The 27,205-nt window shown below is 40.3% G+C and overlaps 1 protein-coding gene across 3 annotated transcripts in view; it reads right to left on the reverse strand.

The window, feature by feature from the left end:
* The window catches only part of mnta (MAX network transcriptional repressor a), a 148,359-nt gene that overhangs the window by 77,184 nt on the left and 43,970 nt on the right, over positions 1-27,205 (reverse strand). For all 3 annotated transcript variants that reach the window (XM_060848215.1, XM_060848216.1, XM_060848214.1), the window contains exons 2-4: positions 14,257-14,767; positions 9,427-9,468; positions 9,205-9,316 (exon numbers count right to left, since the gene is read on the reverse strand). In XM_060848215.1, the coding sequence (XP_060704198.1) occupies positions 9,205-9,316; positions 9,427-9,468; positions 14,257-14,767 (665 nt within the window). The remainder of the gene's footprint in view (positions 1-9,204; positions 9,317-9,426; positions 9,469-14,256; positions 14,768-27,205) is intronic.

Below are 27,205 nucleotides of genomic sequence, written 5' to 3' on the forward strand. Positions count from 1 at the left end.
CCACAAGTAACCCAACATCTAACATTACCAAAGCAATTTATCAGGTCATGTATCTCTCTGCTATACAAAGAACTGTATTGAGCAGAAATTGTCTATTGTGTTTTCTCACGTTACAACGGTGACTATACTTTTAAAAACACTTAATTGGTTGTAAAGTGCGATAGGACACTGAGGTCATGAAAGGCATTTTCCTTTTATGTAAAGGTCTTATCTTTTAGCATGCACCCACTGTCTTACCAGCTGCAACTTTTCAAACAATGTCAAGTGACAGACATCAGAGAAAAAAAACCTTGTTACTTCCTGATGGATTTTCTGATCATGATAACTGGCTCCTCCCCAAATGCAAATACTGAGATTGTGGAAGTAACATCAAATTTACCAAAATTTCCTATACCAGTTAGGCTGAAGATGTGACCATTTGAGTTATTTCTCCACAGAGTCTGCCTGTGTAGTAACTACAGAGGGGCCAGCCAGCCAAAGAAACACCCTCTTTATCAGCCAAGTGGCACAATGCCCCCATCACTATCAACATATCAGGATCACAACAAACATAGTTTTACATAAGTAATGCTATACATCAGAAACTAGTTTTTCAAAAAAAGATGCTAAAGAATACTTTGACCATAATAAGCCAAGATTTGAACACTGCAGTTGAAGAATCTATTATTTTATATTGAGGGTCTGCGAGGTTTCTTTTCCTCATTAACTCAAATGCTACAGCTTACAATCTGTGCTCGGAGAGGTACAAGCAGTTACTGAGTCCCAGTTTTCTCCATTCATTTTCTGCATAAACCACCCTGATCTCCATACATGAAAATAATATAGTGGCTAGGACGATAACATTGACTTCGATATATAGGCAGCCAGGTGCATTAAAAAAAAACGAATGGACTATCACAGTAAATATGATTTTGATTATGCTTACTGAGATAATTAAAATATACACAGAATTAATGTTCATTTCTCAGTTAGCCACCAAAGTCTCTCAAAATTAGATTTATCTCCTCTGGTACTGCACTGCTTATCACTTGTATTGAATTCTTTTCTGCACTGTTTGATTAAAATAATTCACAAAAGGGGTCTTATGTCAAGGAGTTAAGCGTTGGACTACCAATAGTTCTCATGTCCAGATTACAAAATTACAAGATGAATTGCACAAACATGTAACACTGAATCTCGAGTTGGGAACAAAAATTATGAACATCTACTTTCTTTTAAAACTATTAATGTTCTTTTCAAATATAGACAATGCCCTGTCATAACTAGAACAAAAACATCAAATCAATATAAACAATAAAATACAAAGAACTGGTTATTTTCATTTCATAGAATCCCTACAGTGTGGAAACATTCCATTCAGCCCAACAAGTCCACACCAATCTCTGAAAATCATCCGACCCAGACTCACCCAACTACCCTTTAACCTGCATTATCCGTGGCTAATCCACCTAATTTACTCATCCCAGGACACCATGGCCAATTTAGTGTGTCCAATCCACCTAACCTGCACATCTTTGGACTGTGGAAGGAAACTGGAGGGAACCCACGCAGACACATGGAGAATGTGCAAACTCCACACAGTCGCCCGAGGCTGACTGACTCTGGCCCTGTGAGGCAGCAGTGCTAACCACTGAGCTACCATGCTGCCTGTTGGAGAAAGTAAATCTACTCTTCTTCCTTCATTGTTGCTAAATTAAAATAATTTATTAATTCAATTGCTGCAGAAGTTCAAATGAGAGGCTGGATAGACTGGGATCTTTTTCACTGGAGAATAGGCAGTTGAGAGGTTACCTTACAGAGGTTTATAAAATCATTAGGTGTATAAATAAGGTGAATGGCAGATGTCTTTTTCCTAGAGTGGGGGATTTTAAGACTAGGGAGAATATTTTTACATTGAGAAGAGAAATATTTAAAAAAGACATGAGTGGCAAGTTTTTTAAGACAGTGGTTCGGGTGTGGAACGAACCTCCAGAAAAAATGGTGGATGTGGGTACAGTTACAACATTTAAAAGACATTTAGATGAGTACATGAATAAGAAATGTTTGTAGAGATAAGGGCCAAGCGAAGGCAAGTAGGACCGGTTTAATTTGGGATTATGGTTGGCATGGATTGGTTGGGTCTGTTTCCGCGCTGTATGATTCTATGACTCTGATACCAACACAAAAAAAACACATTTGGATTAGGAATGTTAAAAAGCTATAGCACCGTGCACAACTTCAGGGTATTCCAAAGTGCTTTACAGCCAACAAAATACTTTATGTATAGTCCTAATTTTAACGTACAAAATGCAACAGCTCATTTACACACAGCAAATTCTCATCAGGAATGTTAAAATCACCAGATAATGTGCTTTTATTGATGTTGATTAAGGAATAAATATTGGCCAGGAGATACCTCCCCACCTTTTCTTTGAAATAGTACCATAGGATTTTTTTTACATCTACCCAATCAGCTAGCAAGGGCGAAAAACGAGAAGAAATGACTTTGCTGCATGCATGCAAAAACCTACTTTTAACAGCACAGCTGACATGTGGGCTACAAGGAAACGGTGCCAAGCCTCAATAATATGACAGACAGCAAAAATCCTATAGTCAGCAATAACACAGTTAGAAGGATGCCAGTTGCTTATACAATAGCTATGCTGCCTTAGACTTGAAATCTGATAAGCTCTGGATAAGAGACAAAGTTCTGGTACATGTTCAGCACTTACAGTGGGGTCATAGTTATGCTCATTTGTCTTGTAAACAAACATGCACATTTGATCCCTTCCAAACCTCAAGATGGCAGAATTTTGTTTAAAGAAAGCAATTTAATGTTGACTAATCCAAGTTTCTAGTCCTCCAAAACAATCCACAGTGGTATGAAACAATATTTAACCAGCTAACTTGTTTCGGTTGATGCTATCTACATATTCTGTCATCTAACTTTATTCATCTGGTTCAAGTTTTCGAAGGGGAGAGACTAATTCAATTCAAAACTCACTTTGTCTGGCAACATATACTATTGTCCTATCCAAGCTGATTAGTACATAAAAAGAAATAAATCTGTGATTTATTAACATCTGGTTCACACTGAGGCTAAAACATTCCTGACAAGGCTTTGATTAGTACACTATCCTCAGTGGGATCACAACTTTGACTCTCAGAACCACGTGGCAATTGTTACACACCTGCAGGCATTTGCAATTCTTCATGAAACTGGCAAGCATTTCACTGACAACATGTTCGAAAGCTGATGTTTGCAGATCAGATGTTGGACAATAATTTCCTTAAAGTACATTATGGAATATACAAGAAATAAAAGTAATTGCATGAAAGAAAGGATTTGTACTTATTCTACACCTTTTGATGTTTCCAAGTAACTAATTTGAACAGAGCAAGATTCTGTAGCTGCAAATTAAATAAATGAGTGGATAATCAGATTTTGGCACATTGGTTGATAAAAGGCCATGATATAGGGAGTACACTGCAGGTAGTGTCATGGGATGTTTTACAGTTAGGCAGCCACAGGAATGCTACTTCAACCTACTTGAAAAACCTTCCAACAATGCAGCACCCCTTTACCGACACGTCAGGTTAGATTACATGCTTAATTCCTGGACTGGGGCTTGAACACACATTCTAACTGAAGATAAAATTCATATGCAGTGCTACTATCGGAAAGGAAATGATACCTTTTTAAAGAGGCTTATACCATTGGTGAAAATAGCATACAGGGCAATTCCATTCTAAGGCATTACAGTACTTGGTAATGTTTCACAATTTGCTTTCACCCCTTAGCACTTGAATCTAAATCAATGTGAAACTGGCCATCATCAGAATTTTAAAAATAAATGTCTTGAGACAAAAGAAGTCTTCTCTGATGAAAGCACAATCACTTTCAAGATCCAGTCGGCACAGCGAATACATTGTATATTTCCTGCATCACAACAGTGATTACACTTCAAAAAATATTTAATTAGCCGTACAGCGCACTGGGACATTAAGGCTGTGAAAGTAATTTTCTAAATATGGGTTCTTCTTTTCTTTCATTTAACTGGAGGCAATGGACTTTTCAGTCTCAAGCAATACATGTAGGATATCTGCATAAACCAACGGAATATGGTTGGTCAATGATGCATTTCAATTTGAGGTTGCAATACTTCTAGACTCTTTAGAAAACACTACAGTTGGACTTTTGTTTTTTTAAAAAAGAGCCCATCGAGTAAGTGATTTCGGGCTCCCTTACCAGTTACTTCTGTTCAATAAACAATCATCTGGTGGATATTTCTCTTTGTCTTAATAGTTCTTAAACGGGGAGAGACTACAAAATGCTACAGTATGGAGAAATCTGGGTGTCCTTATAGATGAATCACGAAAGGTTAGCCTATAGGTAGAGCAATTAAGAAGTGAAATAGACAATTGGCCTTTATTGCAAGGGTGCTGAAAAAAGCTACGGAGATTCAGATGAGACGATGCAGGGCTTTGTTGAGGCTACTATTTACAGTTTGCTCGCTTTTTCTTAAAGTAATGACATACGTGAATTAAAGGCAATTCAGAAAAGCTTCACTAGGTTGATTCCTTGGATGAAAGAGTTGTCTTACGTGGAAAGGCTGAGAAGGCTGGCCAGAAATTGGCTGACGTTTAGAAAAATGGGAGATGATCTTACAGAGGAAAATATGTTTTCTGATGTGGCTTAATAGATGCTGAGATGATGTTCCCCTCCTAGGAGAATTTGGAACTGGGGGGGCACAGTTTCAAAAATATAGGGTCTCCCATTTAAGATGAAGAAAAGGAATCTCTTCACTTCAAGGCTATTAATATTTGGAATTCTCTTACACGCAGAGCAGAGGAGGTTGGACCATTGAATAAAACTCAAAGCTGAGCAAGGTTTGTGTAAAGATTTGTAGTTTGGGTGCCAGTAGCAGTTGTCGTGGGTATGTTCGCTGACCTGGGAAGTTGGTTTGCAGACGTTTATCTGGTTTCAAAACCAAATAAACTCCACCTGACACAGTACAACACGCTTCACAGTAGGTTCCACAGCACTGATGATGTCATCTAGAAAGTGGACGAAATGTCTGCAAATCAACTCCCTGGCTTGGCGAACATACCCACAACAACTGCAACTCAAAGATGAGTTAAATACATTTGTGAACGACAAGAGTATCAATGGTTTTAGAGGCAGGCAAGTAAGTGAGATCTAGGTCACAATCAAATCAGGCATAACCTTATTTAATAGCAGAATTAAGGGGCCACATTATCTATTTGTACTCCTATTCTGTTCTAACATTCCAATTTTGCAAATATGCTTGAAACCACATCATCTACCCTGGAATTGCTTTTATTATGTTTGTAGACTTTGTCAAAATATGGCAAATTCTAGTGTTTGCATTTGGGCTGAATAAAACCAACTTGAGACTCACCAAGAAATCATTGCAGATAGAAATGACAAGAAATCTCCACTCTCACTAACTAATCTGGTGACACTTAGCATTTTATCAATACTTACTGTTCAGACTTTGTAAGGCAAACAAGTGCATTTGAGGAAATTGAGTACAAACCTGGAGTTTGGTGAATGGGGAGTTCAAATGAAGGGAGGAAGGAAGCATATGCTTCCTTTTCTCTTTGCTTTAACTACCCTTCTCATGCTGTAGGAATAGATTCTAGCTCTATTACAGGAAAAAGATCTCAGTGTTTCATGAGTACCTGACAAGTGGTTAACCTTTGTTGAATTCTTACATTTAACAAAGTATACAAATTGATTGTAAAGTTCATAAAATATATAACAAGTAAATAAATAAGTTAATAATACAACTAAATAAATTAAAACTCATTAAGATTGGCATAAAAAGTGTGTCAAGGCTGCAGCATATGAGATACAATAGTGGGTACCATTGTGATCCAGGGCAAACACATGTGCAGTTAGTTTTTGAAGTTCAAACAGCTTCAGCTAAGAGCTGATGAGCTGGAAGTTGAACTACAGACACTGGTGTATCAGTAAGGGGGGGAAGATTTACCTGGATTCTTTGCATCGGGGGGCAGTCACACCAGGGAATTCATTTGGTCAGTGGTAAGGTACGGGAGGGTGTGACTGCAGGAAGGCAAGTAAGTAGTTCCAGAGGGCAAAAGTATGAGCCTCTGAAATTGTCCAATAGATTTGCAGTTTTTTTTGACATGTTTAGTGGAGATTAGTGCCTGCAGGATGGTTGAGCAGAGTGACTATGGCACCCATGGTACAAGAAGTCATTCAAATGAGCTGAGTAACCAGGATTGTAATAGTCGTAGGGAATAGTACAGTGAGAGAGAGAGACCAGACACTTGTGTTGTTTGCAGACGTAAGGGATATCTGCTCGGAACTAGCGAGGGACTTGCAGCAGGAAGGTGAGAACCTAGTTGCCATGGTTCGTGGATAAATATAACAAGGAAAGAGGTTCTGCACAGAAAGTATGAGCTAGGCACAAACTTAAAGTAGTAGTACCCCAACAATCAAAGTCAGGATTATTATCTGAACTGTGTGCAAATTGGCATAAGGCACATAAAATTAGAGAGATGAATATAGGGCTCAAAGACTGATGTGACAGAAGTAGATTCCATTCATACAGCACTGAGGAAAATGGGAGCTATACTATTGGGACAGTCTATATGTGAACAATGTTGGGACCAGCATCTTTGTGAACCTCATAGCTAGGGAAATAGAAATAATTTTGAAATAAATAGTGGGGGCAAGTGATCAATCTTGGGAAGTTGTGGTAGACCAAATCAGGAGAGAAAACATTAAGAGAGGAAAATAGTAATTTGGGCAATGAAGGTCAGAGAATGGCTGGAATAGTTAGAGAGAAATAAAAACTACAAACACACTAAGAATACACTAAGAATAATCAAGACTGGAAGTTACAAAGTTAACAAAAAGACAACTAAAGACTTTGTATCTGAGTGTGCAAAGTCATTGGTGCTAAGCAAACTATTTCAAACAAATAAATATGACCAGACAGTCATTAAAGAGACAGGTCTTCAGGATGAAAAGAACTGGATCCTAAATATTGACAGGAATCTAACATTTAAGACAGTTAGAAGTTAAGTGAAGGGAGAGGCATTTCACATTTAATAAAGTATGGCATTGATGCAATAGTTAGAGATTACCTTGATTTAGGATACCTGAATATCTAAACAGTTTGGAGGAAGATGAGGAGTAGTCTACAGGCTCTCTGACAGTAACCACAATGTCGGACAAAAGTTCAGGAAAAGAAATACTTGGTGCTAAAGGAACAGCAATAATTGTGGACAATATTAATCACCGTAGAAACTGGAAAAAGCAGAATGATAATGTTAGCCAGGGTGGGAAGTTCATAAAAAGTTTGAGCACATTCTGGAACTGACCAGATAGCAGGTTATATTGAACTTGGTATTGTGTAGTGAAGGATTTATTCAAGACCCTGTAAGGGCATTGCTAGGACTACAATATGATTGAATTTACATCCATTTCGAAAGGGAGAATATGAGGTCTAAGACTACTATTTTAAATTTAAATAATGGCAACTATGTGGGGATGAACGCTGATCTAGCTGAAGTGAACTAGCAGATATGGTTAGGGCATTTATCAATAGCAATGTCATGGTAGTCATGCAAGAGGATATTTCAGAAAACATTTTCAATGCATATATTCCTACTGTAAAGAAAAATTCTAAACGAGGACCAATTGGACTAAGAAATAGCAAATATAACTCCTTTATTCAATCTGTGCGTTGAGAAAAATGCCAGGTAATCTGGAGTCAGCATGCTTTCATAGAAGGAGAAATCATGTTTAACCAATTTATGTTTTTAGAAGAACTGTGCAGTGTGGAAAAAGGTAAATCTGTGAAATTCTTTACTGCAGAAGGCTGGAGAGTCTGGGTCATTCAGTATATTCAAGACTGAAATAAACAGATTTTTTAAATTATGAAGGGAATCAAAGGGAAATGTCAGAAAAGTGGAGTTGAAAATTATTAGTCAACATCTCATTGAATGCCAGACAGACTTGATTGACTGAATGGCCTACATCAGTTCCAGTGTCATAGGGTCATATGAGTGGCATGTCTTACAAGTGTTAGTTAGACAGGCTGGCTATGTTTCAACTAGTAATTAAAAGAGGGAGGGGTGTTTGCTTGAAGTGTATAAGATTCTAAATGTCTTGATCAGGTGGATTTGGAGAGGATGTTTCCCCTTGTAGATGAGTCGAGAACAGGAGGTCACTCCTTTAGCACAGAATGAGAAGAGTATTTTCTCTTGGAGGGTCATGCCACTTTGGAAACTCTCTGCCTCCGAACGGATCGGAGGTGGAACCATTAATTTATTTTTAAAAACAGAGATGGATAGATTCTTGATAGGTAGGGGAATGAAAGGTTACCAAGGTTGATGGAAATGTAGAATTCAAAACACAAACAGATGCCAGAGGAAGCTCAAAGGGTCAAATGGCCTATTTTGTATGCTCAAACATAAGAAAAAGAAAATTAGTAAATATTGGAAAGGCTTCTGCATTGTTTGGGTTGTCTGAGGACTTGGGGTTGGGATACGCAGGAAAGATAAATTGCTTCCTGTTAATGTCTCCAAATAGAAAAGATCAGAAGTACAAAACAGGAAATGTCAGGAGTCAACACAGGATCTGAAGGAATGTCATCACTCAGGCCTTCTGAGGGAGAACCTTGCTGGGCCATCCTAAATCTTAAAAGCACTGATTACTTTGCTAATTATTCCAGACAAAGTGAATGCATTTATCTATTCATTTGATCTAGTTATCATTTTACGTTTAACCTAAAAAGTAATTGTTTTAAGTGACGCTACATGTTAAAAAGATTTTCAGAGAAGCACACACTTCAACGGCGTGTTAAGAAAAGGAAGAATTTTTGGAGATTTTTTTTAAAACCCTGCATAGGTGGCACTGAATTGGCTCTTGGAAAACTTCATCATCACAGAGTATCGATCACAGACACAAGACTGAAGCATTGCCACAAAGTCAGTTCTAGAAGACAAACCTCTCCAACATAGCCTCCATAAATGATGAATATGTAACCTTGTAAAGCAACTCCTGCAAAATTAAAATCCACTGCCACAAACTTGACTGTGCCTCTTCCAAATCATCATGTAAAATAGCTGCTAAGAAATGAAACTTCTTGATGAAGAGAACTGGGTACACTAACGATTCAGCTTCACAATTAGCACAATGCTAGAGGTTCTTGTTATTATTCATACCTGAATATATCGCAAGGCACTCCGCAAAACACTTAGGTTTGAGGTTTTCTTGTCATCCAGATTAGGAATGTTCTTTTTCAGTGTTTCAAAGCATTCCTTTAAATGAGCTCGTCTGTGAACCAATAAAATTTGGGAAAAAGACACTGTTAAACTACAGAAATTCAGAAGAGGAATCCCTTCCCCTTCCGCCCAAACAAAAGGTTGACATCAGCAAATACACACCTGTTCTTCTCCAGTTTATTGTGCACTTCTCGTGTTCCTGCCCTGAAATTTAAAAGAAAGTGGTAAAATTGTTTGCAATTAATCAACCCAAAATGCACAGAATGAATTTGAAAAATGACTGGATGAATGCAAGGGTGAAACAACAGTGTCATTTCTCACGTTTGGTCACTGCATTTTCACATTCGCAACAAGATATGGGTGACTGCTTAATCCTGGAGTCAGATTTCCACATAACACAACATTGCAAGACCCCCTCGGGAAAGTTTTCTTCTGCTGCTTGTTTGTGATGCTGCATGTAGTAGAGTTCCACTGGGCTCAGCAAGAATCCTGGATACTTTAGAGTGCTACAACAACTTGAATTTATAAAACACCTTCCACAGTTAAAAAAAAGTCAGTCCAAAGCACTTTGCAGGATTATGTGATAGACAATTGTGAATAGCGAGTCAAAGATATACACACGAAGAGACAACACCCTCCTAAACTTCACTGACTGAACAGCTAACATTTACTGTGAAAAAATGATGCCCTGTACCTGCACAATCCCATACACAGGACCATTGTTAGATAACACAGCAAAGTATCTCGATGGCAGTTTCTTTACCTTCCCTGTAACAATCACTATTACTCCTGTAGTTTCTTCATCCTTTGTGACATTCTGCAAGATCTGTTCTGGTGAGTGAAATTGCCTGTTCCCTGTAGTGGCTATTTCAGTCATGGGATGAGAATGTCGCTGGCTGGGCTAGCATTTATTGTTTAGCCCTAGTCTCCCTATTTGGCACAATTAATTTACAGAATAAGTTAACATCCCTTATAAAACAGATTAGCAATGATTTTAAGCTGAATTATTTTGGTGTGTCTAGGCACAGACTTACCTTTTCCTTCTAAAGATGTGACTTATGCTGAACAATTTCCACTGGTACCTACAGTCCCCCAGAGTCAGTCCTTAAATAGCATGAGGCACAGGAGACCTGGGCATTATTTTCCTTCATCTGATCTAATGAGGCTAATTGTAGCTTCCACCTGGAGCTGCTATTTTCTAACTCTGCCCAGATAGGGGGAATCAAATTCAGAACCTTTCACAGCCTGACAGTTCAGAACAAAAGCAGCAGTCCACTGTCTCAATGGGTCATTTAATAGCATCCACCCAACAACTTGACAGGCACTTGTTAGAAGCACAGAACTGTATCGTACAAAAGGCAGCCATGCAGTTCATCGCTCTGGTGCTGGTTCTTTGAAAAAACTATCACCTGTTATTTCCCCACAGCACTGTAACAATTTATTTTCCTTTTTCAAGTATTTAACTTGTTGATATCCAAATTCCTATATTTCGTTGAACTCTATCAAGAGAAGTGACAATGCAAGAAGTGAAATATTAAAGAGACTTCAGTATTTGGCAATACCTTCTGTTGATATATCCCCTTATCTTCTTCACAAATCCTGACCCAAAGGCAGTAATAGTACACTAATGATGTTGGGAGTAGGTATCAAATGTTACTGTGGTTTAAATGGTGGAGATACATTGAAATAAAACATTTGTGAGGACAGCATGGTGTCAAGTTTGACTTAGAGTTTTCATGAATTTTTGTAACTCATTGAAAGAGTTCATCATCACCAATCTATGGGAAAGTGAATTGTAAGGAAAATGGCATTTCATCTATTTGCAGAAAGGAACATGATTCAGTGAAGGCATCGTCTGAAGTCACAGAATTTCTATTAACTGCTCAACACTGCCTCCCAAAAACAAGAGCAAAGAAAGACAGTGGGTAAGATTCCAAGAACAGTCCTGCTCATCTGCAAACCAGTAAAGTACCCAAGTCAACCAAAGTTTCATTTATTTCATTTCTCAAGTGATAGGGAGCTACCAGGAGGAGATTGCTCATGCATCAATCATCTCAACTTTCAAGTGGTAATGCCAAAGACAGCAAGCTATCTGCGTGACATACCAGATCATTGAGCAAAGGGGAGAATACTTTAAATAGATAATACAAAGAAATTCTTCCAATGATAATTAGAACTACCGAATCACAACATTTTGAGAGCCAAAGAGAGAAAGACTCCTACAGGACTCTGTCTGAAAGCTTAACATTGAGCTTATCAGAAGGTTATGTGCTGGAATAACAAACTAAAGACTGGCTCAACAAGAAACCTGTCTGTATGAAAGATGAATGGGGTGATTTTGGTTTTGTGAGGAAGGGGTAACTGTGCATAAACCCGTTGAAACTCAAACTAGCAGAGAATTCAATTGGCAGCTACCCCACCAGAGCATTTTCTTGCAACAAGGTGCTGGCAGAGAATGGAGATCAACACTCTCAACAACAGACCAGCTGAAGTGCAACATAATGCTACATTATGTAAAGTCTTTTGCTGTCTGAAGTAGAAATCCGTTTAAATTATTCTTCCAAGACCTTATAAAATAGGAAAAGAAAATAAATAGTCGGTATTCCAACCAAAGGACTTGAATTTGCAGAGCTTTGAGGCTTGTGATTAAGGTTAGCAGGCCTTAGAGTCATAGGCATCTCTCTAACTGTTGGACAACATGCAGTTCTAGACATCTTAAGGCTGAGGCTTATATCAGGAATGAACCTTTCGGGCATGACCATTTTTGCATCCTTTATAGGCTTTGTCAACGGCACTTCCTATAGGATGTGCAGATATCCCAATGGTAGATATTTATTTAAACATTTGGAGGATCTTAACCCATTTGTAAAATGGTATGGTTTAAGACGTTGCCTAAAAAATGCCAAAGTTTGGGCATTATAAGGGCGGCACGATGGCACAGTGGCTAGCACTGCTGCCTCACAGCGCCAGAGACCCGGGTTCAATACCCACCTCAGGCAACTGTCTGTGTGGAGTTTGCACATTCTCCCCGTGTCTGCATGGGTTTCCTCCGGGTGCTCCCGTTTCCTCCCACAATCCAAAAATGTGCAGGTCAGATGAATTGGCCACACTAAATTGCCCGTAGTGTTAGGTGAAGGGGTAAATGTAGGGGAATGGGTCTGGGTGGGTTGCGCTTCGGCGGGTTGGTGTGGACTTATTGGGCCGAAGGGCCTGTTTCCACACTGTAAGTAATCTAATCTTTTCATGTCACGCTCCTGCTGCCAGAAGCTTAAAAATTGATTCTGAAAAATTAAGTTCTTCATGAGTGGTCAAAGGTCTGAATGATTCCAGGGTTTTATTTCTTCCTGGTTTCTTGTCCTTGGATATTTAGAACATTTGTTATGGCATAAGGGCATGTAATGAGATCACCGAATGCCTTCCCTGTCAAACTCTCTGCAAGTCAAGCATGAGGCTGCACATTAAATGGATTTTAAGTGCAAACCTTTCCCAAATTTGGGATTCTCCATGCATTTTAGAGAAACAGAGATTAATCTTTACTGTTCATACTGATGCCAATTTGAACGCCTTGGAAGCATTCATGTCAAGGAGCATGGGTATAATTTCCATGCAGAAAACAGTGAAATACAGAATTTGTTGTATTTTAAGTGACCAGAAAAACCCTACAACTTAACCAACTGAAATATCAAGTGACCACATTATTAGGTAGTAATCAAGAGGGTATTGGTTCAACGTGGTTCTAAAACTTTACTAGTTTTTATTTAAAATGTATCATTAGACTATGTTATAGCTATCTGATTTCAAAGTACCAATCAAAGGTGTGATTGCAACTACGACCACAAAGCAAGTCTGTAATCAATCTGATCTGAAATAGCTGACTTTAATACAAATGTTTATTTTGAGCTTTCCTTGTCAATCAGAAGAAAATTCTGTGACAATGGTGGTCAGACTTTATTGCAGTATCTGAATTGAAACAGTTGGGAAGAGGCTTACAATGCTCCAAGTGGAGAATAACAACGTCCACAGCCAATATCATTAGCTTACAGAACACTTCATTCAGATCAAGGAGGTCAGTGTCACCGTCAAGACCAGAGTACACTGAACATATAGAATATCTAGCTTGAATTTCTGACTTGAAGCTTTTGATTTTTGAAACTTTGAAGATTTCTTTGCATTGCTTTACCAAAGGCCCACTTTCTGTGAAGTAATTGGACCCATTTGATGCCAACATAACTTTGGAAAACTAAAATGTAAAGATGATACTTTAACATTGTGCCAAATCACTACTTTTGCACCTCACCTGTTCCTATCATTATTGCTATCATTTCCAACACTGCTACACATCACAGGTTGTGGCTTGAGGGAGGATCCTATGTTTTAAAGGATAAAAGCTAGAACTTTTATCCCCACAGTTAAAGAGAACTTTAGATTTCGCAGTATGCAGCGCGATGTGGAACTTTACCCATTCACCAAGATGCTCATGATGGAGGTGCCCAATCACTGCTACACACTTGCAAACTAACACTCAGTTTGAAAATTCCACAGTCAATAAATCGGCACAAAGCTACAAGTTATGCTTTTTTTTTGTAAATTGTATTCTACAGAATTGACTCAAGCTGACTCTGGACTTAACTGCAGCAGAGCAAATATAGAGGTGCCTGAAATAAAGTATTTATCACAAATAACTAAAACTGTGCAGATTGAGGAGTCACAATGGTGTGTCACTTGACAGAACTTCAAAACTGAATCAAAATCTGTAAGAGGACAACCTGATTTAATTGCGCAAACAGCTGAAAGGTTTGGCAAGTGTGCAGACTCGCTACATTGCTGCCATCTTTCATTTCTAGCTTATCTTCCTTACTTTCAAACTTTTCATGTCTTGTCTTGCAAGCCAAATTATTACTTTAAGTTTCATGATAAACACAAGAAATTATTTCAGATCTGGGCTACAAAGAGGTAATGTGAGGAATAGTCATTAGTACTGTTAACACTCACCCTCCTGGCCTTCTCTTTTGATCCTGGGGCTTTCCATCATCAACTGAGCTTGGCTTAAGGCCACTTGGTTGCTGCTGTAGGGCCGACGGCTGGATGACATGATGCGGTGGGATCGTCAACACTGAACTTGTAAACTGCTGGGGTGAGCTGCTCACCAATGGTGGACCAGGCTGTGGGTCAGTGAGTGCAGAGATCGGAGATCGATGAAGCACTGGTGGGGATTGGGAAATTTCTCTGGTGCTGTTGGTAGGGCTCACGACTGGTTGATGATGCTGTACAATTTGCGGGGGGAGTGGGGACGGAGCGAGGGAAGGACTGGCCACATGAGGCACGACGACTGTAGCAGCAACAGCTGGAGGAAGCAATGGTTTCGGCACTGGAAGTGCAGGGACAGTTTGAAGTTCAGGTTTAACCTCTTCTATGTGGAGTACGTTGTTGATTATTTCCATGTCTGTTCTTTTACATTCTGGCTCCCTATCCAAAAGGAACTTGTCTCGTTTCTCATGTTCTTCTACAAGTTAAAGGAATAGACAGAACAGTCAGAAGATCTAATCATTATGAAACTTATAAAAGAAGCAAGTACAATAACTGTATTTATATCTACCTGATAAACAAAAAGAAAACATAAAAGTGCACAGTTGCTGCATACTCAGCAAAGTAAATATCCACAGCAAAATTTCAACCCAAGTCCTTTAGAACTTTGCATCTTTGTAGTTATTTTAGCCATTATGGGCACTTACTTATTCAGCAGGGTAAGAATTGCGATGGTAAAATGATCCCAATTTCTCCCCCATCCTTCACTCTATAAAAGCAGTAATTCTTAATAGGGTATGGTCTGAGCAAGTTTTGAGAAGATTTGCAGCTCAGGTTGAGGTTCTGGATGTAGGTTCGCTCACTGAGCTGGAAGGTTCATTTTCAGACGTTTTGTCACCATACTAGGTAACATCTTCAGTGAGCCTCGGGATGAAGAATCATTTGGAAGCTCACTGAAGATGCTACCTAGCGTGGTGACGAAATGTCTGAAAACAAGCCTTCCAGCTCAGTGAGCAAACTTACACCCAGGGTATGGTTTCAAGGCATGAACTGCTTTTCAAGAGTCCAGGTGTTCACAGCTTACAAATCTTCACACAAGAGCAGAGACCAGTGAGCAGTTCAACTTAGGCAAGCATGCATTCTCTCCTCAGCTGATAACACTGCGTGTAAATGAGCCACAAAGTTCCAGATGGTGCAAGTTTGAATTTTAGCTTGTGATAATGTTGACTGGTCTCAACAAAAGTGTACGAGATTACTAAAATTATCCTTGGGAGTATCCTGTAAAAGTCGAAACCCAGCAATACTATATATTGATGGGCGTCACAGAGTTTGGTGTCCTTCAATTCTACAATTAAGTGCAGATGATAGTTTGAGCACAGGAGCTAAAACTCCCCACACCACAAGTCCACCTCTGTTGTTTCATATTCAATTATGCTACACTGAACATGAACAGGTAAAAGAGAAGGTCAATTGGCCCCTCAAGCCTGCTATTACATTCACGGTTGATCTGATTTTAACCTCAACTCTACATTTTATGGTAAGTGGATTGGACTGGTATTAGACTCTTACATCAACATATTTGAGGCTCTGTTTGTAGCTGACAAATATCTTCAGTTTTCAGCTTTCAAAAGAAGATTGAATATTCAAGAACTGAACTCACCAGGCATTCGAATACCTTGAAATCAAGAATCATCAAGTTGACTCCTATTCATTTTTTTCAGATATCAAAGTCATGGAATGGTTTTTAATTTTCTCTTCCACCCGACATCTCCAAATCAGAGTCAAGGGTTCAATCATCAGAATTGGACTTTTCATCATAATCCAGGCTGATACCATTATTGCCTCTATCATAGAAGTCCTACAGTGTGGAAGTAGGCCATTTGGCCCATTGAGTTCACACTTACTCTCCGAAGAGTATCCCACCCAGACCCAGCTCCTACCCTATCCCTGTAACCCTGCATTTCCCATGGCTAATCCACCTAGCCTGCACATCCCTGGACACGACTGGCAATTTAGCATGGCCAATCCACCTAACTGTACATCTTTGGGCTGTGGGAAGAAACTGGAGCACCCAGCAGAAACCCACACAGACATAGGGAGAACATACAGACTCCACACAGACAACCACTTGAAAATGGAATTGAGCCCAGGTCCCTGGTGCTGTGAGGCAGCAATGCTAACTACTGAGCTACCCATGAAAGGGGGCTGCTTCAGAAATGCCTTCAATGATGCAGCAGTAAAACCAAGGCTCCACCTGCCTGTTCAGGTGGCCAACGAAGATCCTATGATACTAGTTGAAGAGCAGAGTCCTTCCAGTGTTCTAGAATTGCAGGACGGCTACAATACAGATGAAGGTTTTTGTCATTTTGTCAGAGTTGGCTCTTTGTGAAAGCTACACAGCTAGTCCCACGTCCTTGTCTTTTCCCTTTATCAGTTATTTTATAAAATTTCACAACTGAGCCTGCTCCACCACTCTCCCAAGCAGTGCATTCTAGAGCTTAACTACTCGCTGCAGATAAAAGGTATTTTCCATTATGTCACCGTTGGTCCTTTTGCCATTTGTGTCAAATTGGTGTCTTCTGGTCCTTCACCTTTCTAGCAATGGGAACATTTTCTCCCTATCTACTCAGATTAGATCCTCTAAGATTTTGAACAGCTTTGATAAATCTCTTCTTAACTTTCTCTTCTCAGACCAACACATGAAAATACTATTTTGTCATCTGTGTCCTCAGCAGGTTTATGGGGCCTACTGCCATCAACCTGTTACATTGGACAATTATAGTGCCCTAGGAATCAAACTTTGAAAGCTGTTCAGAGAACGTGAAGCCCTAAACCACATGTAGCACATCATGTCCTTGTACACCAGTCATTGAAAGTAAGCCATTGTAGAAGCAGCAGGTGGAATACGTGACAAATGGTATGTTGACCTTCATTGTGAAAGGATTTGAGTATAGCAGTAGGGATGACTTACTGCAATTATATCGGACATTGGTAAGACCACACCTGGAATATTGGGTGCAATTTTGTTCTACTTATCTGAGCAAAGGTGTTCTTGCTGTAGAGGTAGTGTAGAGAAGATTTATCAGATGGACTCCTCGGATGTCGGGTCTCACATATGAAGAGGGGTTGAATCAGTTGGAATTATATTCACTGGATTTCAGAAGAATGTACCATGTGCTCCGCACGCACCAATCAACTGACCAGGTGCCATCCATTTCAATTCCCTCTCCCACTCCCCTGGGTACATGTCCATCTGGGGCATCCCCCACTATCAAAGTGAGTCCAAATGCAAACTGGAGGAACAACATCTTACATTTCATCTGGGGAACTTACAGCCCATTGACCTCAATATAGAGTTTACCAGTTTCAAAATCTCCCATTCTTAGCCTCATCCCATGTCCAGCCCTCCTCCTCCTCCTCCCTACCTCCTTGACCTAACCTGTTCATCTTCCTACTCATCTATCCTCTCCCCTCTGACCACTCAGGATCACCCCCTACCTGCATCCAACTATCACTATCCCACCTACCTTCCCCAGCCCCAAACCCCTCCCTCTGTTTAGTTCGGAATTCCCTTCCCCATCCCCCGTCCTGACGAAGGGTTTTGGCCCGAAACGTCAACATTCCTACTCCTCGGATGCTGTCTGACCTGCTGTGCTTCTCCACCTCCACATCAATTGACTCTGGCTTCCAGCATCTGCAGTCTTCACTATCTCTCAGAGGCCAAAACATTGCATGGTTTCAAAAAGGATATGTAATATAGCACTGGGGGCTAAAGGGACCAAAGGTTATGGGGGAAAAGCAGGAACAGGTTATTGAGTTGGATGAGCAGCCATAATCATGATGAATTATGCAGCTGGCTTGAAGGGTCAAATGGCTTATTCTTGCTCCTATTTTCTATGCATCGATGTTTCTATGTCCTTTGGACAAATGCAAATTCCACACTACAACTTAAAACCCTAGTTCAGTGATACATAAGCTTTGCTAACTGACTGAATTGATCCTTGGCATATCAACATTGTCCTGTTCCAGCTCTTCACCAAGTTTCTCAAGGTAAAACAATCCATTAAACAAACACATAACGTTTGGTAAACCACAGTTAAGACATTTGTTGCCAACAAAATAGATATTTGTACATCTTCATTTTTGTAATAACGAGTAAGATAAATCTTTCCTTTGGAATCAAACTTTTTAGTCGATGGCATTGGAATCTGATAGCTGGACACAACATATATAAATGGGTTCATAAATACTTAACTTCTGAGAGACAAGTTAATAGAGAAAAGTAAAAGTGAATGAAAGTGAAAGATGCAACGGCAAAATACTGCAGATATTAGAAATCAATAATAAGAAAACATAAAATGTGAGAGAAACTTTACAGGTTTGACAACATCTGTGGAGACAGAAACAAGAGTGAATGTTTTGAGTTAAAATTAAATGTTCCAAAGAAGAATCATATGATTTGAAACATTAACTCTGTTTCTCCCCACAGATGTTGCCAGAGTTTCTGCAGCACTTTCTGTCTACATTTGAAACTGAAAGGCAATGTGTTTCACTATGGCTGATGCACTGCTGGTGTGTCCTGTCACATAAATGTAGGGCTTTTATCTTGATAGTTATTAAATTGCAAAAAGACGCGATTTTTTTCTATTTGATCTACACGTTTCACTCGATAAGTTTCATTTTGTCTTTTAGTTTGCAATTTTTGGTAGAAATCATGAGATCACATCTAACAATAAAGAAGTTCTCCCTAGTGGCCTGGCAAATATTCATCTCTCAAACAACACAGATTATCTGGTCATTATCACATGGCCACATGTAAGAACTGGCTGTATGCACTTTGGTTGCTGCATTTCCTACTTAAAAAAGTTACACTTCAAATGCATTTCATTGACTGTAAAGTGCTGAGATGTCCTGTGGTTGTGAAGAGCAAAAATAAATGCAATCTTTCTTCACTTCCTGATAATAGAAGGAAAGAACTTACATTTACATATCACTTTTCATGACCTCATGACTCCCCAGAGCACTTGGCAGTGCATTAATGTACTTCTGAAGTATAGTCACTATTGTAATGCAAGGATATTTTTTCTTTTTACTTCCATTAAATTCAGTGCTCACGTTTTTTTTCTTTTTTTAAAATCTAGGGTCAGAAAAAGACTATGATTATAATTTCAATCATGTTCTCTCCTCATCGACATTTGGAATTCTCCAAGGCAGTCTCTTATGTGTCTTAACAGAATGAGCAGAGGTGGAGATGGTGGGGGGGGGAACATTTCACAGAGCAGGGAATTTTTTTGGAAAGTCAGCTAGCAAGAATAATGGCAGCTGTGCGGAACGAACAATAAAGATAAGTGTTGCCTTTGGATTTGGACATCTGGCTTTTTTTGTTGCACCATATTAACAACACAAAGCTGCTAAATTAAATTATCCACATTGCCACTAGCATTGTGGTAATCAGAACATGCAACACGCGCAATTTCACTGAGTCAAATTCAGCTAACCAAAAACTGCAAGTCTGCTGAATTTGTCAGCCATTCCCAACAGCAAAATAGGAAATCTAATAGAAGGAAGCCCATGATAGGCAAAGGTTCTGGACTGGTAACTCCAGATTTGCTGAACCAATGCACACTTGCCATAGGAACATAGAAGCAGGAGTAGGCCAATTAGGTCCTTCAGCCTGTTCCAACACTCAATGATAACATGGCTAATCTGTGACCCAACTCTATATAACTGCCTTTGGCCCATATCTCTTAATATCTTTGCTTAACAAAAATTTGACTACAGCCATATTTGGCCATATGGCCAGGCCAACCACTCAGAGCAGAGTTAAGCCACTTCAGGACTTAAAGTCATGTGCAAGCCTGCAGCAAAGGCCTGAAACATATTCTTACCCACAGTCTAAACAGGAATGCACAACAGTCATTTTTAATGCAGATGTAACTGGATGGTTTTAGCATTGTTTGCAGACTGGTCCTTAATGCTTAGAGGTGAAATGTGGAAATGTGAAAAGCAAAGCAAGGAACAGATTTACTGTTACAGACTGCACCACCATAAAAGGCTGCAGCTTCTTCTGTTTGGAAAGTCCAACAAGCTACATTGTTTGGCCAAGGTCAAGATATTGCCCATACAGTATGAGACTTAGCAAAATTGTCTGGATGGCTCCCAGCATTTTTGCGGCATTAATCAGGGCAGTGATCAAAATGCATCAATTGAAAGAAATGACTATCACCTTAATGATCCAGAAGAGTCACTTGCCCACTTGTTTCCTCAGCTGAAACCACAAAGGCTATCGGAATGCTTTGGGATTTTGCAATGGCAGCAAAAAAAGCACAGAAAACACGTATGACAGCATGGCAGGTCTGTCCAACGACAACACACCAAGTAGAAAAAGATTACTGAAATTTTCCAGGTGTTGTTCAATGGTTTTTCTTGTACAAGGACAGGCCATTGTAAGGTGTGAACAAATAAGATATGTTCCATATATGTACTGTCATTGTGCGTGCAATTGTCTTTGTTTTTATATACAGTATGTTTTTTAAGCAAAGCAGGTTACGTAGGTTATTATCTCAAAGCTCTGCTTAACATAAATTTTTGGATAGGCCCCTTGTAATTTGACTTTTTAATGACCAGTTCAATCACGGGTTTAATTTTCAACTTTACCAGCTCAAAGAGACAATATTGAGACAGCAACACTTGGGCAAAAGAAAGAGAAAAATTGGGTTTTTGAACTCTATATTTAAATAATATTAATAGGAGGACACAGTAGTAGCAGAAGCTCCAGTTTCATATTCCACTTCAGGACGTTATGATCAGAGAAGATGTGTCAAATGCAGCCAAGCAAGTTGATTATGACTATGTCTATGGCAGGCAGCAGGAACACAGGAGACTCCTGCTTAATCCTGCTGTGGTTCCTAGCCCCAGATAAATGGGGAGGGTTAACAGCAGGAAAGGCATCCAGCTGTAAACCAGCTGACACAGCAAAAGAAATTGGTTGTGACGACAACGATGCAGCATGGAAGTAGCTACAGGACAAAAGGTTTGGAGGTGCCAGTGAGACAACCACCTGACAAAGGAGCAGCGCTCCAAAAGCTTGTGCTTCCAAGTAAACCTGTTGACTATTTCCTGGTGTTGTGTGATTTTTAACTTTATAGGAGAAAATAAAGGACAATAGTTTGAAAACTCATTTAATATCAGCTGCTAAATAAGACCAGCTACAAGCAAATTCCATAATACTGGCTGACTTCCTTTGGTGCTCAACAGTGTAAATCAGAAGATGTAATGTTTTCTAATATCAGGACCACAGGAGTATTTGCTGTAGAGTGTACAACATATTACTGCATATAAATACATCAGTTAGGAATAGGAATAGGCCACTTGAGCCTATCATTCATTAAATAATGACTGCTCTGATTACTCCCTCCTGATAACTTTATCCCTAATAACTGTTCAATCCCTTTCTTATCCAGAATCAAAAATACTCAAAGACTCTGCTTCTACCACCTTCCCAGAGTTCCAAAGCCTCACAGTGAGACAAGGTTTGACCTCACTGTGTTAGAGAGGAGACCCCATTATTTTGAGATTGTAAGCCTGGTCCTAAGTTCGTCCACAAAAGAGAAACATCTTTTCATATCCATACCATCAAAGCCCTACCAGATCCTACTTTTGAAATAGTCAACTCCTGCTCTTGTAAACTCAGGCAGATATAATCTTAGCCCATTTAACCTTTTCTCGTAAGACAACATGCCATTCCAGGTTTTGGCTACTCAATCATCTCTAAATTGTTTCCAACACATTTACATCCTGCCTTAAATAAAAAGAAATCAAAACTCATAGTACTCCAGATGTGGTCTCACAAGTGCCATGTATAACTGAAGCATATCATCACTGCTTTTGTATTCAATTCCCCTCAATAAATAATAACATTCTATTAATTTTCCCAATTCTTTGTTATAATCGGCATTTCAACCTTTTGTAATTCCCGCACTAGGATACCCAGATTCCTTTGCATGTCAGAGTTCTGCTAACCCTCACCTTTCAGGTAATATGTTTCTTTCTTACTCTTCCTGCTAAAGGGGCCAATTTCATCATTTTCCCACATTATACTCCATTACTGTTGGCTAAACAATCTTTCTAACCGCATTCCTGATGAAGTGGTTATGCCCAAAACTCTGATTCTCTGCTCCTCAGATGCTGCCTGACCTGCTGTGCTTTTCCAGCACCACACTCTTTGGCTCTGATCTCCAGCATCTGCAGTCCTCACTTTCTCCTAACCAATCTTCTACCATGTCAATCTGTTACCCCTACATCATCAGCTTTTATTTTGTTGATGTGGCATGTTATCAAATGCTTTCTGGAAATCTAAGTACAGTTCATCCACCTGTTCTCCTTCATCCACAATACATGTTACTTCCTCAAAAGAAGTACAATATATTAATTCAACATGATTTACCCTTCGTAAGTCAAGATTATCAGGCAATGTCAACATGGCTTTTTTTAGGTGTCCTATTAAAACATCATTAAGAATATCTTCTAACATTTTGCTATCCAATCTTGAATTTTTATGTGTTTAGATTAGATTAGATTAGATTAGATTAGACTTACAGTGTGGAAACAGGCCCTTCGGCCCAACAAGTCCACACCGACCCGCCGAAGCGAAACCCACCCATACCCCTACATTACCCCTTACCTAACACTACGGGCAATTTAGCATGGCCAATTCACCTGACCCGCACATCTTTGGACTGTGGGAGGAAACCGGAGCACCCGGAGGAAACCCACGCAGACACGGGGAGAACGTGCAAACTCCACACAGTTCTACGATAACATCTGGTGAATTGGCCATGCTAATTGCCCATTGTGTTAGGTGAAGGGGTAAATGTAGGAGTATGGGTCTGGGTGGTATACGCTTTGGCAGGTCGGTGTGGACTTGTTGGGCCAAAGGGCCTGTTTCCACACTGTAAGTAATCTAATCTAATCTTTAACAGTAGCTTTAAACATTTCCCTACCGTAGACATTAAACTAACTGGCCTGTAGTCTCCCGCTTTCTGCCTCCCTCCCTGTTCAGACATAGGAGATATTTTCACGACATGCATGTGTCGAATTAGAGGTGGAGAGGGAATTACAGCAGAACTGAGAGCAAACAGTCTATTTCATTGCAAAGTGCATTTACTCAGAAAACAGTCTGTTTAAACAATGCGCTACAGCCAGCAGTCTATGGAGTGTATTTAAAAAAGCAGCCCCATGAATTACAGCAAACAGAACACATGACTGAAACTGTAGCAACAGCTAATAAAAGCAAGATTGGTTTTCCAGCAGTGAACAAACAGCACTGAATATAATATAAATGATATGCATAGAATCCATCCCCATCATGTAAAACTGCAGTCTCTGGGCGCAGTTGATGGGAGGAGTGGGACAGAATTGAGGTGGGAGTGAAAGATTCAAGGTGCAGTTTACCCAATCAGCTCCATTCTGCCCAGCAACTTAGTGCTATTATTAGATGGACATATCCTTGGTTAGGTATAGTAAAGCCACCGTGAATTGCAGCCTGTCTGCTTTACATCACAAAGACCTAATTAGTGAGAATACTACAAGCTATGGTTACTTAAGAAGTTGGTTGCTGTCAGTCAGGAAGGCTTGCAGTTTGGCAGATGCTCGTAAATTTGAAAATTTATGCCAGAAGAAAGCAAACTTGAAATGACTGCCTTTCTCCTTTATACACATAGTACACTATCAAATGTCTTGAAAAGTGGTGGTTTCTCATTAGACGCAAGGCTTGCATAATAGAAACCTGTATTTCAGACAGACCTAGCACTATATGCAATGTCACCAGTCCCATTCTCCCTCTGAAGAGAACATTCACATAAAGCTAACTGGACTGGTTCTATTTTTCCCTATGGCAGAACTGCCAACATTTCTCAGAACGTGCAACATGTAACCACAGAATATTTAGTTAAAAATCACACAACACCAGGTTATAGTCCAACAGGTTTATTTGGAAGCACTAGCTTTTGGAGTGCTGCTCCTTCATTGGGTAACCAATGGGGCAGGATCATAAGTACAGAATTTATAGCAAAAAGAGCATAGTGTCATGCAACTGATATGATATATTGAACAATCCTTGATTGCTGTCAAGATTTAAACCTGTAAGACTATAACCTAGTGTTGTGTGATTTTTAACTCTGTCCACACTGCCACCTCCACATCACAGAATATTTAGCAACAGACAGCTCTAAAGAGAAATATCAGAAAATTATTAGAACAATTTACATAATTATATGCTTTTTAACACCGGATGTCTACTCTGACAAGTGAAACAAGAATACCATAGCGTCCATTCTCTAGTCTCCATCCAAGTATTTAGATTATTTGGGCCGATCAGCATGTCAATATCTAGACTAGAGTGGTGCTGGAAAAGCACAGCAGGTCAGGCATGTTCCAAGGAGCAGGAAAATCAACGTTTCAGGCAAAAGCCCTTCATCAGGAATGAAGGCAGGGAGCCTCCAGGATGGAAAGTTAAATGGAAGCGGGTGGGGCTGGGGAGAAGGTAGCAAAGAGTACAATAGGTGAATGGGGGTGGGGATGGAGGTGATAGGTCAGAGAGGAGGGTGGAGTGGATAGATGGAAAAGAAGATAAGCAGGTAGGACAGGTCATGGGGACAGTGCTGAGCTGGAAGGTTGGAACTGGGGTAAGGTGGGGGGAAGGGGAAATGAGGAAACTGGTGAAGTCCGCATTGATGCCCTGGAGTTGAAGTGTTCTGAGGCGGAAGATGAGACGTTCTTCCTCCAGGCGTCGGATTATGAGGGAGTGGTGGTGGAGGAGGCCCAGGACCTGCATGTCCTCAGCAGAATGGGAGGGGGAATTGAAATGTTGGGCCACTAGGCAGTGGGGTTGATTGGTGCAGGTGTCCCGGAGATATTCCCTAAAGCACTCTGCTAGGAGGCGTCCAGTCTCCCCAATGAGAGGAGACCACATCAGGAGCAACGGATACAATAAATGACATTGGTGGATGTGCTGGTGAAACTTTGATGGATGTGGAAGGCTCCTTTGGGGCCTTGGATGGAGGTGAGGGAGGAGGTGTGGGTGCAGACTTTACAATTCCTGCGGTTGAAGGAGAAGGTGCCAGGACGGGAGGGTGGGTTGTTGGGAGGCGTGGACCTGACCAAGTAGTCACGGAGGGAACGGCCTTTGTGGAAAGGGGTGGGGAGGGAAATATATCCCTGGTGGTGGGGTCCGTTTGTAGGTGGCAGAAATGTCTGCGGATGATGTGGTTTATGCAAAGGTTAGTAGGGTGGAAGGTGAGGACCAGGGGTGTTCTGTCCTTGTTACGGTTGGAGGGGTGGGGTTTGAGGGCAGAGGTGCAAGATGTGGATGAGATGCACTAGAGGGCATCTTCAACCACGTGTGAAGGGAAATTGCGGTCTTTAAAAGAAAGAGGCCATCTGGTGTGTTCTGTGGTGGAACTGGTCCTCCTGGAAGCAGATACAGCAGAGGCGGAGGAATTAGGAATACAGGACAGAAGTTTTGCAGGAGGTAGGGTGGGAAGAGGTGTAATCCAGGTAACTGTGGGAGTCGGTCAATACCTACTGAGGAGAGGAATCTCTTTGACAATTCTGTTTGGCAGCCTTGGCACCCAATCCTTCCTGTGCATGGGACAAATGTAGTGCAGTGGTGGTGTCTCTACTGTTGGACTGAGTGCGCTGGGTTCAAGTCTCACCTGCTCCAAAAGCATATAATTACATCTCTGAACAGGTTGACTCGAAAAATATCTCAATGTATAGTAAAATTCCCTCTGTAATGTACCACCAATGGGTTTACAATCCAGTTTAGGAGACCTCCCCACTTCAATGGGATTAAACTTCCCAATTCTCATTCCAGTCATTCTTCCACATTTCCAGCACTTCTCCGAGTGAGGCAAGAGTTCGCCAAACAGGGTGCAATTTTGTCATGTATCCATGACAATGGGTTGAAACCACTGAAACTTCTATTGCTCCTTACCCTACTGTGAGCCACAAAACTCATTCTTGAGCAACAAAAAAATGCTCCAAACAGATGGCTATTCAGTCAGTGGCAGGAGAGAGAAAAGGCAGATTAATATTTTACAGTCTGAAATTCAATATTTTCTCATTTTGTTTCAGACTTAGAGCAACATTTTTCCTTTGTGCTCCCAAACTGTGAGTTGAATTCAGAACAAGAGCAGAGAAATAATGTTTAACATGCAGTTTCCTGTCCCTCACTCCAGTTCTGAGTAAATGTTTATTGTGCAATTATAACCACATATGGAATGAGTGAGACATGGTTTACTTTAACTATCTATATGGCTGTGGGTCACAATGCTGCCAAGACAATTGACTATAATTTTGAACTTGCATGTGTTTGTTGGTAGCCTTTTGGCGAGATGGTTAGCAGGTGGCTCAGAATCATGGCATGGATTTGATTGCCATCCCAGCAGAGGTGGACTGGGGACCTACCACCTTGTCTTGCCCCTGAGAGTGGACAGCAATTGCAAACAACAAGTTTCCAAAGAAAATGCCTCAAAACGAAGCTCCAAAAAGACAATAAGGCAAGGATTTGCCTTTGACCTGAACTGATGTATTGTCATGGTACTATCCGAATATATAGTACCCTGAAGAGCACATGAGGCTACGTACCAAGTCAGAAGGGCACAGATTCATGATTTGAGAGTATTCCACAAGTTCCAGCAGCCTACCAACACCCATCAGAGTAGTCATTGTTTTCCTTAAGCCAAAATCACTACCACAGATGGATCTGATCCTTCCACACATGGACACAGGTCTTCCAAGCAGGAGTAAGTGGGCAACAAAAAGGAACACGAACCATAGCTAATTATTCTCATCTTTTCCCTATTAAATCAAGACTAATTCCGGGATCCCATCCCACTATATCCAATTGGAACCA

The sequence above is a fragment of the Hemiscyllium ocellatum genome, chromosome 31 (assembly GCF_020745735.1).
Source record: "Hemiscyllium ocellatum isolate sHemOce1 chromosome 31, sHemOce1.pat.X.cur, whole genome shotgun sequence".
NCBI classification, from domain to species: Eukaryota; Metazoa; Chordata; class Chondrichthyes; order Orectolobiformes; family Hemiscylliidae; genus Hemiscyllium; species Hemiscyllium ocellatum.